The 12,611-nt window shown below is 32.6% G+C and overlaps 2 protein-coding genes across 2 annotated transcripts; both read left to right on the top strand.

The window, feature by feature from the left end:
- Window positions 1-32: 32 nt before the first annotated feature.
- LOC142644121 (eukaryotic translation initiation factor 2 subunit alpha homolog) lies at window positions 33-909 on the top strand. Its single transcript, XM_075818798.1, has 2 exons — window positions 33-346; window positions 885-909. The coding sequence occupies exons 1-2, from the start codon at window positions 33-35 to the stop codon at window positions 907-909; spliced, it is 339 nt and encodes a 112-aa protein (XP_075674913.1).
- Window positions 910-1,038: 129 nt separating this feature from the next.
- On the top strand, window positions 1,039-6,260 carry LOC142642328 (gamma-glutamyl peptidase 5-like). Its single transcript, XM_075816684.1, has 4 exons — window positions 1,039-1,596; window positions 5,368-5,517; window positions 5,629-5,796; window positions 5,899-6,260. The coding sequence occupies exons 1-4, from the start codon at window positions 1,282-1,284 to the stop codon at window positions 5,998-6,000; spliced, it is 735 nt and encodes a 244-aa protein (XP_075672799.1). The 5' UTR covers window positions 1,039-1,281; the 3' UTR covers window positions 6,001-6,260.
- The last annotated feature ends 6,351 nt before the right edge of the window (window positions 6,261-12,611 follow it).

The following is a 12,611-nucleotide window of genomic DNA, read 5'->3' as shown; positions in this document are numbered from 1 at the left end:
TCTCAAAAACACAGACTGACATAGACACAGGCATGGCTTCGCAAACTCCAAACCTAGAGTGCCGAATGTATGAGGAGAAGTACTCGGAGGTTGACATGGTGGTGATGATTCAAGTGAAGAACATCACCGACGTGGGCACCTACGTCTCACTCCTCGAGTACAACAACATCGAAGGCATGATCTTGTTCTCCGAGCTCTCGTGGTGTCGGATTCGGAGCGTTAGCAGTCTCATCAAGGTGGGTCGGATCGAGCCCGTGATGGTGCTCCGTGTCAACAAAGAGAAGGGCTACATTGACCTTAGCAAAAGGAGAGTCTCCGAAGAAGATATTCAGGCTTGCAAGGAGAGGTACAATAAGAGCAAGCTTGGTTCCTCAATTTTCTTTTTCTTTTTAATTTTTTTTAATTTCAAAATTTATTATTAAAAAAAAGAACCAAAACAACGTCGTTTTAGCTCAATTAACGGCAGGATATAACTGGAGTTTAACAGAGTACCAAATTAACAACAATTGAAAGTTAGAGGACTGAAATAACAAAACTGAAAGTTAAAAAACTGAAATAAAAAAGAGTGAAAGTTAGAGAGTCAATTTTGTATTTTTTTTTTTTTTTTGGTCTTAATAACTATAAGGACCATTTTCATTACCTTAGCTCTCCTCCACTCCTACGTTATTGGGTCTTCGCTTGCACAGCACACATTTTGGTTCCCTACTAAGAAAGTTGGAAACTATATGCGTAGTTGATTGAAAATGCTGACTTGTGTGGAACTTGGCGTAGATGCATTTGCAAATCTTAATCGGGTCACTAAACAGGTCAGATTCATATAGTATTACTGTTTTTTTTGTTGTTTTTCTTTTTCTTAATGGGAATTTGCTACTTTACAATAACAGTTTTATTACTGTAGCCAACCAATGAAAATTAAAAATAGTGGCAGTTTTGAAAAAGGGGCAAATTTGGTATAACAATGGCAAATTCTGTAGCCAAACGCTACCTCTAATTCTTAAACCCAACCACTTTATAAACAGCTTCATATGTTGTTTGTCTGAACCCATAGAAAAAAACACACACACACACATCCCAAAAGGCCAAGAGAAGAAAGATCAGCCCCTCTCTCTCTTCCTCTCGGTCTCTCTCTCTCTCTCTCTAAAAGTGTGTCTCTGTAAAACCCAATAGAGGGATTGAGAGATTTGAGACAGAGAGACTCACATTTTTTTGGAGAGTGAGTGTTGTTCGTGTGTGTGTGCGTGTGTGTGTGTGTGAGAGAGAGAGAGAGAGAGAGAGAGAGAAATGGCAATGGGTGGCAAAAGATTTGCTATTCTTCTGTGCGCAGAGGACTCTGACTATGTGAAGAAAAAGTACGGAGGGTATTTTGGTGTGTTTGTGAGAATGCTGGCTGAGGAAGGTGAGACATGGGACGTGTATCGTGTTGCCTCTGGTGAGTTTCCTGAAGACGATGAGATCGGACTGTTTGATGGGTTTGTCATCACTGGAAGCTGCAATGATGCTCATGGCAATGACGTTTGGATCTGCAAGCTGTTGAATCTCCTCAAGAAACTGGATTCCATGAAGAAAACTATTCTGGGTATTTGCTTTGGCCACCAGGTAAGCTTTTCTCTCTTTCTTTTACCAAACTTATCACTTCTAGTAGTTTTTTACTTTCCGGTTAATATATGCATATTTTATTTATTTATTTTTAAAAATATTTTATAAAAAAAAAATTAAAAAAATTATCAAAAAAAATTAGTTTTTTTTTTAAAATTTTTTCATAAAAAAAAATTCTAAAATAATTTAATAATGTATGCATTAGTAAACCCTTCTTCCCTTCTTTGTATGGAAAGATTGAATTTATTATATGGGATTTTTTTTTTAATATTTTGTGAAATTTCCTTCACAATTAGTTTAGCTGTCTTTTTCAAATAGTTGTATGGTGCTTATTTTCTCAATTTGGATTTTGAGAAAAATGTGAGTGATGTTTATGGATTTTTGAGTTTTTAAGGAAAAAGATTGTTCCCATCGGTTTTTGGTGTCCACGTTTAGACACCCTCGAGATTAGTGCGATCCACCTTCCACCATGTAAGTTGCACTAACAAGCGGTGAGATTGCCACATTACGCGTACCACACGTTGTCGTTTTAGAAAAACCCTCGCTCTTTACAACATCGATCATTAATCCTTCTCATACTCAAAGAAGTTCTATCTCTTTATTTGGCAAAAATAAATAGTAATATACGAATAAGAATATTTGCTTAAAAAGAATATCTTCCTCGAAAGGTAAAATATATATATATATAATATTATTATTATTATATTATTGTTTTTTTTTTTTTTTGAGATCAAATTATTATATTATTGTTGATAGTTACTATTTGAGTTAGGGTTAAAAATTTTAAGATAAAAAAAAAAACCATTGGAGAAGGGAGAAGCTGTTTTTAAAATTGCAGCTGAAAATATGAATAAATTACTCCCAACTTGTATGTTTGACTTCGAAGGGCCTTATCGTAAAAAGTAGACTGATGTTGTGGAGTAGTCAATTTGTCAATAGTAAAATGAATGCAATCTTTTACTTTGACTCAGGGAAATAAATAATACTACGTTTTTTTTTTTTTTTTAGAGTTAGTGGATATATAGCAAACTATTAATAGTCACTTCTAAATGTCACGGGGAGAATATCTATTTCATAGTATAAATTTAGTACTGAAATCTATGAGGAATTTAAGGTTGAATATCTATCACCACCATTTAGAATTCAACTTGATTAATTATTATTTCCATTCATCTCCTCTTTTTACCGTCTAGGATTTTTATTTTTAGGTTATATACAGTAAATCATTCCAATGAGCAATAACTTTCTTGAAATAACTTGTCGGTACTGATTAAATGAAATGATAAATTTTTTTTAAAAAAAAACAAATGAAATTAATAAAATGATAATTGGTGTCTTAATCTGATGATAAAAAACTATTATTTGTCACAAACATCATAAATTAAACTATTCCTAATAAAAAAAAACTTTCTTAGTATATAATTTATTTTGAATAAATTTCATTAACTACCTCTAAGATTTGAGTAAATATTAAATAAGTTCAAAACCTTTTAAAACTTACCAAATGTTTTCATACACTTTATGACGTGGATCATCATAAATATTTATAAATAAAGCTGTGAAAGCTAGTCCTGAAAGGTATTTTTTTACAATATTTTTAATAGGAATATTTATAAATTCTCGTATCATTTTATTATTTATTATTAATCATTTATCTTTTTAATATTTTTCACTACTTTTAAGTGGTAAATCACTATGGCAATAAAGAATCTTAATTGCATCTGTGACATTTATAATAAAGCAGCAATTTGAGGACCATGCAAGGACAAGACTAACAACATGATGGCCTAGCCTAACTATGATTCCTGATAGAAACTTTTTCTTCTTTTCTTTATTTGAAGAATCATGATATAGCCAAGTCATATTTAATATCACGATTTTTTATGAGATATTTGCCGTGACTTTTTACCTACGTTATTAATGACAGTATATACAGTAAATGGGCCGCTGTGTTTGTTAATTCTGACTGCGCGTGGGCCAGAATTACATGAAACTGAAAAAGTCACAAGCTGGTTCATAAATTAAGTGTGGTCCATCAAACAGAAGTTTACGTATGAATGGTTCAGTAACCGTACGATATTTGTAATATGGACAAAACTTACGTACAGTACCTTAGGTGCTGTTTGTTAGGTTCCCCTCTTAAGATTCTGCCATGTGGCTACTTAACTTAAAAAATACACTTTCATTAATGAGAAAAAAGCCATATAGCAGAATTTTAAAAGAGGAACCTAAGAAATAGCACCTAAGTACTGTACCTAAGTCTTGCTCTTGTTATATAACCTCTGATAAAGTGTTCTGATCGCTTGGTCCCTCACACTCTGATTTGTAAGAAGACGTACCTTCGGATTTGGATCGGTGCAGATATTGCACCTGGTCGAATACCACTTCACATTAATATTTATCATTTTATTTTTTTACTTTATTTTTTAAATCTTTAACACTTTTTAAATTTTTTTTTAATTCAATTATTGAGTACTATTGCATCTGATCTCAATCGGTATGCTATATATTTTTTCTTTTCTTGATTTGGATGCTAGATTCAAAATGCATATTCAATCTTTCCTATTTTTTATTTACTTAAAATATATATGGATTATGCATCTTTATATAGCTGAGAATAAACCCAACTTCGTGGTTTCGTTTGGAGGTTGATAAAATGTGACATTTTGTTTTTAGATGCACATGACGTGATGATTAGGCTGCTATGTTACAACCTCACATATTTTGGGACCTCCAAGTAGCGTGAGAAAATCCCAACATTAATTTTGGAGCTTGGGTGGTTCTAGCTAGTGAATTTAATTGTACTAGTAATTGCCACATTAAAAACAACAAATATTTGACTATAGAATTTGGGTGTACAAATTGAGTAATTGACAATCTTACCAAACTTTCAACCCCTATTTTTGGTTTTTGCTTTAATATTTTTTTAAATCTTTAAATATTAGTTCAATGCCATTATTTGTGCTAGGCGGGCTTTGCTAGCATGCAATTGGATAAGCTTCCACCTAATAAGGTCGGTGGGTTGTGAAAAAAAAAGTAGCTTATCAATAAAAATAATTGGCATGTATTTGAGAAAAAATAAATCAGATAATTGACATGAAACCATAATGCTTGGTCCAAAATAGAGTTGAAAAAAATGCAAAACTATAAAATATATGTGCAATGCTTCTAATGTGGACAAAACAAAACAAAACGCGGTGGCATTCCACTATTATATGTGTGCGTGTAGCTAGGCACTTTGGTCCTTTGATTCAGCCCTTGCCATCTTTGCTTCTTGACTGATAATGGTATATTAACGTCCCATATTGGATTATCCAAAAGAGAAACGTCCTGCTTTGTCCCCCATTGTTGTTGTCCTACGAAAAAGATGTGTGACATAACATGGCCAAGTTTATCTTACTTTTTAATTTCCAATTTGAAAAAACATTGCTTTTATTGGATGATGTTTTCTCATTCATAGCTTTACGCAAAATCTTTTTTGTAGTGTAGTCCGTACTGGTTCCCATTTTGCTCAAAGTGCAGACAATGCTCTACAACACGCATTGTCGACTACACTATTACTTGGTCGATTTTTCAAAATGAAAATTCTGATTTTTTGGGTTCTTTTGTGACAATGAGCCTAATGTTTTGAACATCTAAATAAAATAGAAAGTTTTCTTTCCTGTGTGGTTTTTGTTCGGATAAAATAGAATTGAGGAAAAAATATATATGTAATTTGTTAAAGAACCTCAAAAAATTTGGGACTAAAACTTTGTTGTTGTTGTTATTCAGATACTAGCGCGTGCATTAGGAGGAAAGACAGGCAGGAATGTGGCAGGCTGGGACATTGGAGTTACAGCCATCCATTTATCATCATCAAATCACTTTTCATCTTTGAAAATTCCAGCAACTCTATCTGTTATTGAATGCCATCGTGATGAGGTATTTTTCTTGTGGAAGAAACTTGGTAACAGAGTGATTACATAAAAAATAATAATAAAATTGATGTTAATTTGATCGTGTTTCAACTTGTTCTAACTTATTGTATGCTAGGTCTGTGAACTACCTCCTAAGGCCGAGGTCATTGCATGGTCTGAAAAGACTGGGATTGAGATGTTTAAGTATGGAAACCATATTATGGGCATCCAAGGCCACCCTGAGTACACCAAAGACATTCTTCTGCACCTTATTGACCGCCTTCTCAATCGTGATTTGATCGTGGTATGTCCTCCATCCAATCCATCTCTCTTATTGTTTCCCAATTGAATGATCCAAAATATTTTGCATGAAGGAACCTCATGAATTTATAATATGTATGTGCAGGAGTCTTATGCTAAGGAGATGAAAGCAAAGTTGGGGACTTGTGAGCCAGACAGAGAGGCATTGAGGAAACTTTGCATTAGCTTTCTCAAGGGTGGATTATGATGATGATGTACTCCAAATATTTAGCAATAATATAAAATAAAAGTGTAAATACTAAATATGAAGTTTATTCACAAGTAGACGGAAAAGATTAAGAGAAGCTACTTATTAGACAATGAGCTAGCAAGAAATAGGTGTCATTAGGAGGCAGGTTTAGCTGTGTTTCTATTGGCATTTTAAGATTGTGTAATTCCTATTATAGAGGAATTGGCAAAACTTCAATCAAAGTCAATAAAATTACAAAGGTTCTGACTTTTGACAAATGTAAGTTGTTTCATTTTTCCATTCATGTTTCATACCATCACAAAAGTCCCAAGTGCAAACTTTGACTAGCATGATCGTATAACCTATTAACATTCACCAATCTAATTTGAAAATTAAATAAATTCCATTAAAAATATTTTTTTATTTGAAAGTGAAAAAATCTTAAAACCACTAAATTAGTTGAAAAAGGAGGGACAAGAATTTTATGGGGGAAGCATAGAATTTAGAAGGAAACCATCGAAGTCAAAGATTCTGGGATTCATAATGTTTCTCTTTTGACTACAATAGTATGCTTGTTGTTCACATTAAAGATTCCAGGATTTGTGGTGGTGGTACATTTTTTGATATTTTAGAAAGGGTTTTACTCACTTATACTTGAGGGAAGGCGCTGGTGCAAATACATTTTATGTGTATCAAGAAGATAAGTTGCACATCAAACAGTGAAAGAAGTACTATTTGTTTATTTATTCTTGTTTCTTCTCAATGCAATGGCCCATTAAATTTCTTTTTACTCGTTTACAAAAGTCATTGTTAAAAACAAGATTCATATGATTTATTTCTTTTGTGTGTTGTAAATAAAAGGGTATTCCCTCAATTCCTTCCTCTCCTCACTTCTTTCTAACCATTATCGACAAAGAAAACATTTTCCTCCCTTTTGAAACCTTCCCTTCCTCCGTCTTTTTAAGTAGAGTGTAAACACAGATGCATTTTTATTTTATTTTTTTTTACCATTCAAGAAAATATCGAGTTACAAAAGGGTCTGATTGACCATATAGCTTTGAATTGGCATTATAGTAGCCAATTTTGCTATGTCATTGACAGTAATATTTACAAACTTTCGGACAAACAATGAGTGATAGTTGGTATCATTTTGGGCTATATGCGCCCAATCAGCCATCAAAATTCTTTCCTGCCAACTGGGAGTGCATCTTCTGTTGGTAACTTGGATAGGTCTTAATACTATCACATAGGAACAAAATTTGAATGTAGCCCAAACCCCTAGCCTTGATAGCTGCCTTGAGCATTGCTTCCTGGATGGTAATTGGAATAGGCTTTGCTGTACAACTTGATATACCCTGCATTATGATATCTCCTTGCATGTTTTTGGCTTCATAGGCGAGTCCAACTCTGTTAAACTTCTTTGCTCTAGCACTTGCGACTTTGATAATAAGCTGCCAAGGTCCTCCAGCTTCCTGAGCACTCCTATTCTATTTAGAGGTTCTATTTAGAGATTCTATGTACTTGCAAATCAAAGATTGTGTTAAATTACCGATTGTTCCAAAAGCTTAAGCTATTGGAATATAGTAAATTTAATCATTTAACCAATATTTCTAACACTCCCCCTCACGCGTGGGCCGAAACTACCTTTTAATAGATGAGGCCCAACATGTGAGAATTTAAATAAGAGGTAGAGTGGAGGAGACAATGATCGAACTCAGGATCTCATGCTTTAATACTATGTTAAATTATCAATTGTCCCAAAAGCTTAAACTATTGGGATATGGTAAATATAATCAATAAACTAATACTTCTAACAGACTGAGCCATTAGAATAACTTCTAGAGAATTGGGTGACTTTTCCTACATGAACCACCAAGTTTCTATGGTCCCAAATAGTCCATAAAGTGGTGAAGACTACTTGCAAGTAGTATATATCATCCTGTCTCAAATCTTTATGTCTTAGCAGAAGCTTTCCAATCCATTGCTGGACTATGATGTTATCAAAATCAGAGGTATGAACAACAAGGGTGGTTCCATGCCATATGGCTTTGGCAAAAGGGCAAAACAGAAATAGATGCGAGGTGAATTCATCCTCCAGCTCACAGAAAAGGCATGCATTATTAACTGGGATTCCTCTACTCTTTAAAGGAATGTTGGTAGGTTGTCATGAAGGATTCACCACACAATTGCAGATTTTAGGGGAGTTTGTACTTTCCAAACAGATGCCACAAGTTAGAAGGGCGAGAGTTATAATCTGAGTGGTTGGGCTGAGTATGATCATCATTCCTATGAAGAATGTTGTAAGCTTTCTTAACTTGATAATCACCTGATGAGGAATGTTTCCATATTTGTTTATCTGGCCCTGTCCCTGTCTTAGAGATTCTCAGACTTATGATTTCTTCATTAATAGGGTGGGGATAAAGAGCTTTAACAAGGCTTCTTTTCCTGGAATGGTTTGTGTTATCAATCAGATCTGCTACTGAACCAGAGCTCATGCTATGATGGTTCAGAGTTTGGGGATGACAGTAAAACCAATCATTATGGGTGAGGGGGATTTCAAAACTCAGTCCCTATGATCCATCTTCCTTCCTTTAGCTTACTATTATTTTATTTGATGATACTTCTCCAAAACTAAGAGTGATGGGGCTTAGGCAGACAATCATGAATTGAAGTATTTGGAAAATATTTGGCCTTGAAGGTTTTGGAGATGAGGGCTTGGGGATTCTGACCTATTCTCTAGATTTGCTTAGTTAGCAGGGCTTGATTCATAAGCCCAAACTTTTTCAAACCTAAGTCACCCTCCCTTTTTGGTTTATAAATCTTGTCCTAGTTGATCAAGGGTAGTTTTCTCTCCCTTAGGTCGTGTCTCCACGAAAAAGCTCTAAAAACGGCATCCATTTTCTTGCATACAATCTCAAGAACTTAAGAATTAAGATGGGTTAACTGTAGAATTTTGATGTGATAAAATGTAAGTCCTATAAAAAAGGAATTGACAAGTTAGTATCTATATTACTATTTAAGGAACTGTCCCTGTTTGGACCGGATTTTTTTTGTTCCAAAATACCCCTACATCCTTAGGTTTAAGTAGAGACAAAACTAAAGGATAGTATGGTAAAAATACATGTCTAATTTGCACTAAAATATTGCCTACAAAATAAGAACATTCTTCCACTAATCCACTTCTTCAAAACAACTATACGTTACTTTTTTTTTTTAAATAGAAAAATAAGTTGAACACCCCACATTTATCCAAAAACAAATCTAAAAAAATAAAATTTAAATTTAAAAAAAAAACTAAAGGACAATCTGGATTTTTTTTTTTGTTCTAAAATGCTGTTACATTTCTATGTTTAAGTAGAGACAAAACTAAAGGACAATCCGGTAAAAATAAAACTCTAACTTCCACTAAAACATTGCCTAAAAAATAGGGTCACTTTCTAATTGATTTTCAAATTTATTTATCCACTTATAAATTAGATTCTCAAAATAAAAATTATATATATATAAAATATAGTTTTTTTTTTTTGCTACTACCACTATAAAAAATTAAAAAAGCCTCATCTCACACGCGAAGCGCGTGGGATGAGGCTAGTATCAATAAAAATCTAAGACTTCGTTTGGTAGTTCATAAGGGAATAGAATAGAATGGAATGAAATAATCATAAAGGAATGGAATGGAATGGAATGTATTTAAGTAAGGGAATTAATGGAAAAGAATGGAATGGAATGGAATTAAATAAACTTGATTGGATGTTTTAAAATAAAAGAATGAAAATGAATGGAATGTAAGTAATCTTGTTTGGGAGTAACATGAAGGGAATGAAATAGAATCATTTTATGACAATATTACTATTAGACCCTTATTTTAAAATAAAGAGTTGAATATATAGGAGTATTTTGGAAGTTTTAGTAAAAAATTTATTAAATCTAATTTCATTCCCTCTCATTCCTCTCAATTTCAAGAGGAATGAAAATTTGAGGTTTTAAGGAAATATAGAGAAATGAGTGTTCACTCCTACCCATTCTATTCCCTCTTACTTAAACTCCCAAACAAAGAAATGAACTTTTAATTCCCTCCATTAAAACTCCCAAACAAGATAAATGAAGAATATTCTATTCTTTTCATTCTTTTTTATTCCTTCTTCCCAAACGAGGCCTAAAGGTTTTGGACAATTTAAATTCTTTAACTATCCATTACTCTAAATTAATATTTAGATAACAAAATAATAAAACGAGTTTTGAACGTTCACTCTAAAAATTAACATCGAAACCCAGGATAGAAATCATAAATTTGTGGAAGAAGGTCCCTCTCCGAATCTAAAATAGTAAAATTCAAGTCCTTGTGATGTGATGCATGTTACTGTCCTGGTAGATTTCTCTTTCTGATTCTGACAACCATCCCATGCTTGCTATTTTCTTTTCTTTATTTCCTACACTTTTTTGTGCACGTTTTTCCTTTGGGAAGCATGACTATTCACGGGTCGGCCAAAATAGAGAAAAGAATCGTTTACCCAAAAAAAAAAAAAGAGAATTTACCTTTTACTTTTAAAGCTTCACCGGCTCTTTTATCAAAATACTTTTTTGACTTTAGAATTAGAATAACTAAGTGCATTTACATCAAGAATTTTAAAAATATATAGTTTTTAGCATTTAAAAATTTTATTTTTATAGGTCTTGCTAATAAGTGCTTTTAGAATAATGATTATTAACAATTTATTTTGGTAAATTTTAACACTACTTTTATAGAAAATTTTTTTTTTTTAAAAAGTCAAAACATTAAAGTTATGTTTGGTAACCACTTTTATCTTCTATTTTCAAAAATTTGTTTTTGGGAATATTAGAAAAAAAAACAATTTTCTTGTATTTTTGAAATCAAAAACATATTTGGTTAGTTGAAATAAAAAAATATTTTTTTTGAAGAAAAAAATAAAAAATGCTAAATTATGTTGTTACTAGGATTTGAACTCTAATACTAATTCATTAAATGAAACAGCTTCATTAAATTAAATATATGTTTTCATTGATTTTTAAAAATTAGAAACTAAAAGCAACATTTTGCATGTTTTCAATTTCCTTCACAAATTGAGTTTTGAGAACAGGTTTTGTTTTTGTCCATTTTGGATTGCCAAACAAGTTTTTTAGTCTTAAAAATAAAAAATTGTTTTTGGAAACTGAATATAAGAGAAAAATAATAATTACCAAACATACCCTAATGGTTTTTTTTTTTTCCTTTCTCATAAAAACTTTCTTTAAATATATTCTTAACAATTGCCCTAAAAGCATCTGTAAGCATTTCCCTTTATTTTAATACCCACTTTATAATGCACTCTACATCAAAACTTTTATATATTTTAACACTTCATTAAAATATCATTTCTTTATTATTTTTTATTCTTCATCTTAATCTTTTCCTCTCTCTTTCTCTATGTATCTTTCTTCTCCCACCACTCAAGACACTGTCAGCCACCACCACCATAGCCACTACAAAACCAAAACCCAAGCCACCACCCACTGAAAACCCGAAACCACCGAAACCCACCCACTAGAATACCGAAACCACTGAAATCGAAACCCACAACAAAACCAAAACCACCGAAACCCAAACCATTTGAATACACAAACCATCGAAATCGAAACCACAACAAAACCATAACCACCGAAACCATCAAAATTGAAACCCATAGCAAACAATAACCACCAAAACCCAACCCATAGCAAAATTGATACCACCGAAATTGAAACAAGCAAAACTGTAACCACCAAAATGTTGGAAAAATAGCATAGAGTGAATAAGAAATTAATAGTTTCTATGTTCATTTGAAGATGTTAGTAAAAGTGGTAAAAATCATGAGTCCCACATAAGAAAGGAAAGAGATAATATATGAGTTTATATGTTCATGAGTTAGACATTGGGTTAGGCTTTGGCATATGTGGACTGGGCCCTCTTGTCCAAATAATAATTTTTATTAGTTTATTTTTTGAGTCAATCAATCTGTACACAGCAGTTTTTCTTTGAACAATGTATCTATTCACTAATGTATATAAATTCATAGTCCCTCATTCATGAAAATAAACTTTTAGAAAAACTCTCAAAGTGAGAATATTTTTTTGTGCATTCATTTTGAGTCAAAGAGAGAGAAATAGACATTGAGTAGTTCGCAGAGCACGACCTCATGTGCTTCGTTTTCGTGTTGTAGATCATTTTATCCTAGGAGACAGACGTCCATGAATCTCAAAGCACCATAGTGCTTGTGTGAAGGGCGAAATCTGCTTTAAGGAGATTGTGTCAAACACAAGACTTTATCTGAATTATTCATCCTTCACGCATTTAGTCTGTGAGTTTTTAATTATTTGCAAATTTCTTCTTATATATATATATATTCAATATTTGTTTATTATTTTTGCCTATCACATTTATTTGTGTTATTGTTTATTTTTAGATCTGTGTATTATTCTTTTTGCTTTATTACAAAAGTAAATTGTTGATATATATCCAACACAAAATTCACTACAAAACTGAAATCCAAGCTACCACCCACCACCTACCACCCACCACCTAACTTTCAAATCCAAACCCAAATCAAACCCACATCACAAACCCAAAAAACCACACCCAAACCCATTAACAG

Source organism: Castanea sativa, chromosome 7 (assembly GCF_040712315.1).
Source record: "Castanea sativa cultivar Marrone di Chiusa Pesio chromosome 7, ASM4071231v1".
NCBI classification, from domain to species: Eukaryota; Viridiplantae; Streptophyta; class Magnoliopsida; order Fagales; family Fagaceae; genus Castanea; species Castanea sativa.
Note: the sequence above shows the minus strand (reverse complement) of the source record. Positions and strands in the feature narration are given on the sequence as shown.

Coding starts and splice junctions, on each gene's coding strand:
- LOC142642328 (XM_075816684.1), top strand. CDS start 1,282: ATGGCAATGGGTGGCAAAAGATTTGCTATTCTTCTGTGCGCAGAGGAC. Junction 1,597..5,367: donor GTATTTGCTTTGGCCACCAG/GTAAGCTTTTCT, acceptor GTTGTTATTCAG/ATACTAGCGCGTGCATTAGG. Junction 5,797..5,898: donor TCAATCGTGATTTGATCGTG/GTATGTCCTCCA, acceptor ATGTATGTGCAG/GAGTCTTATGCTAAGGAGAT.
- LOC142644121 (XM_075818798.1), top strand. CDS start 33: ATGGCTTCGCAAACTCCAAACCTAGAGTGCCGAATGTATGAGGAGAAG. Junction 347..884: donor ATTCAGGCTTGCAAGGAGAG/GTACAATAAGAG, acceptor TTACAATAACAG/TTTTATTACTGTAGCCAACC.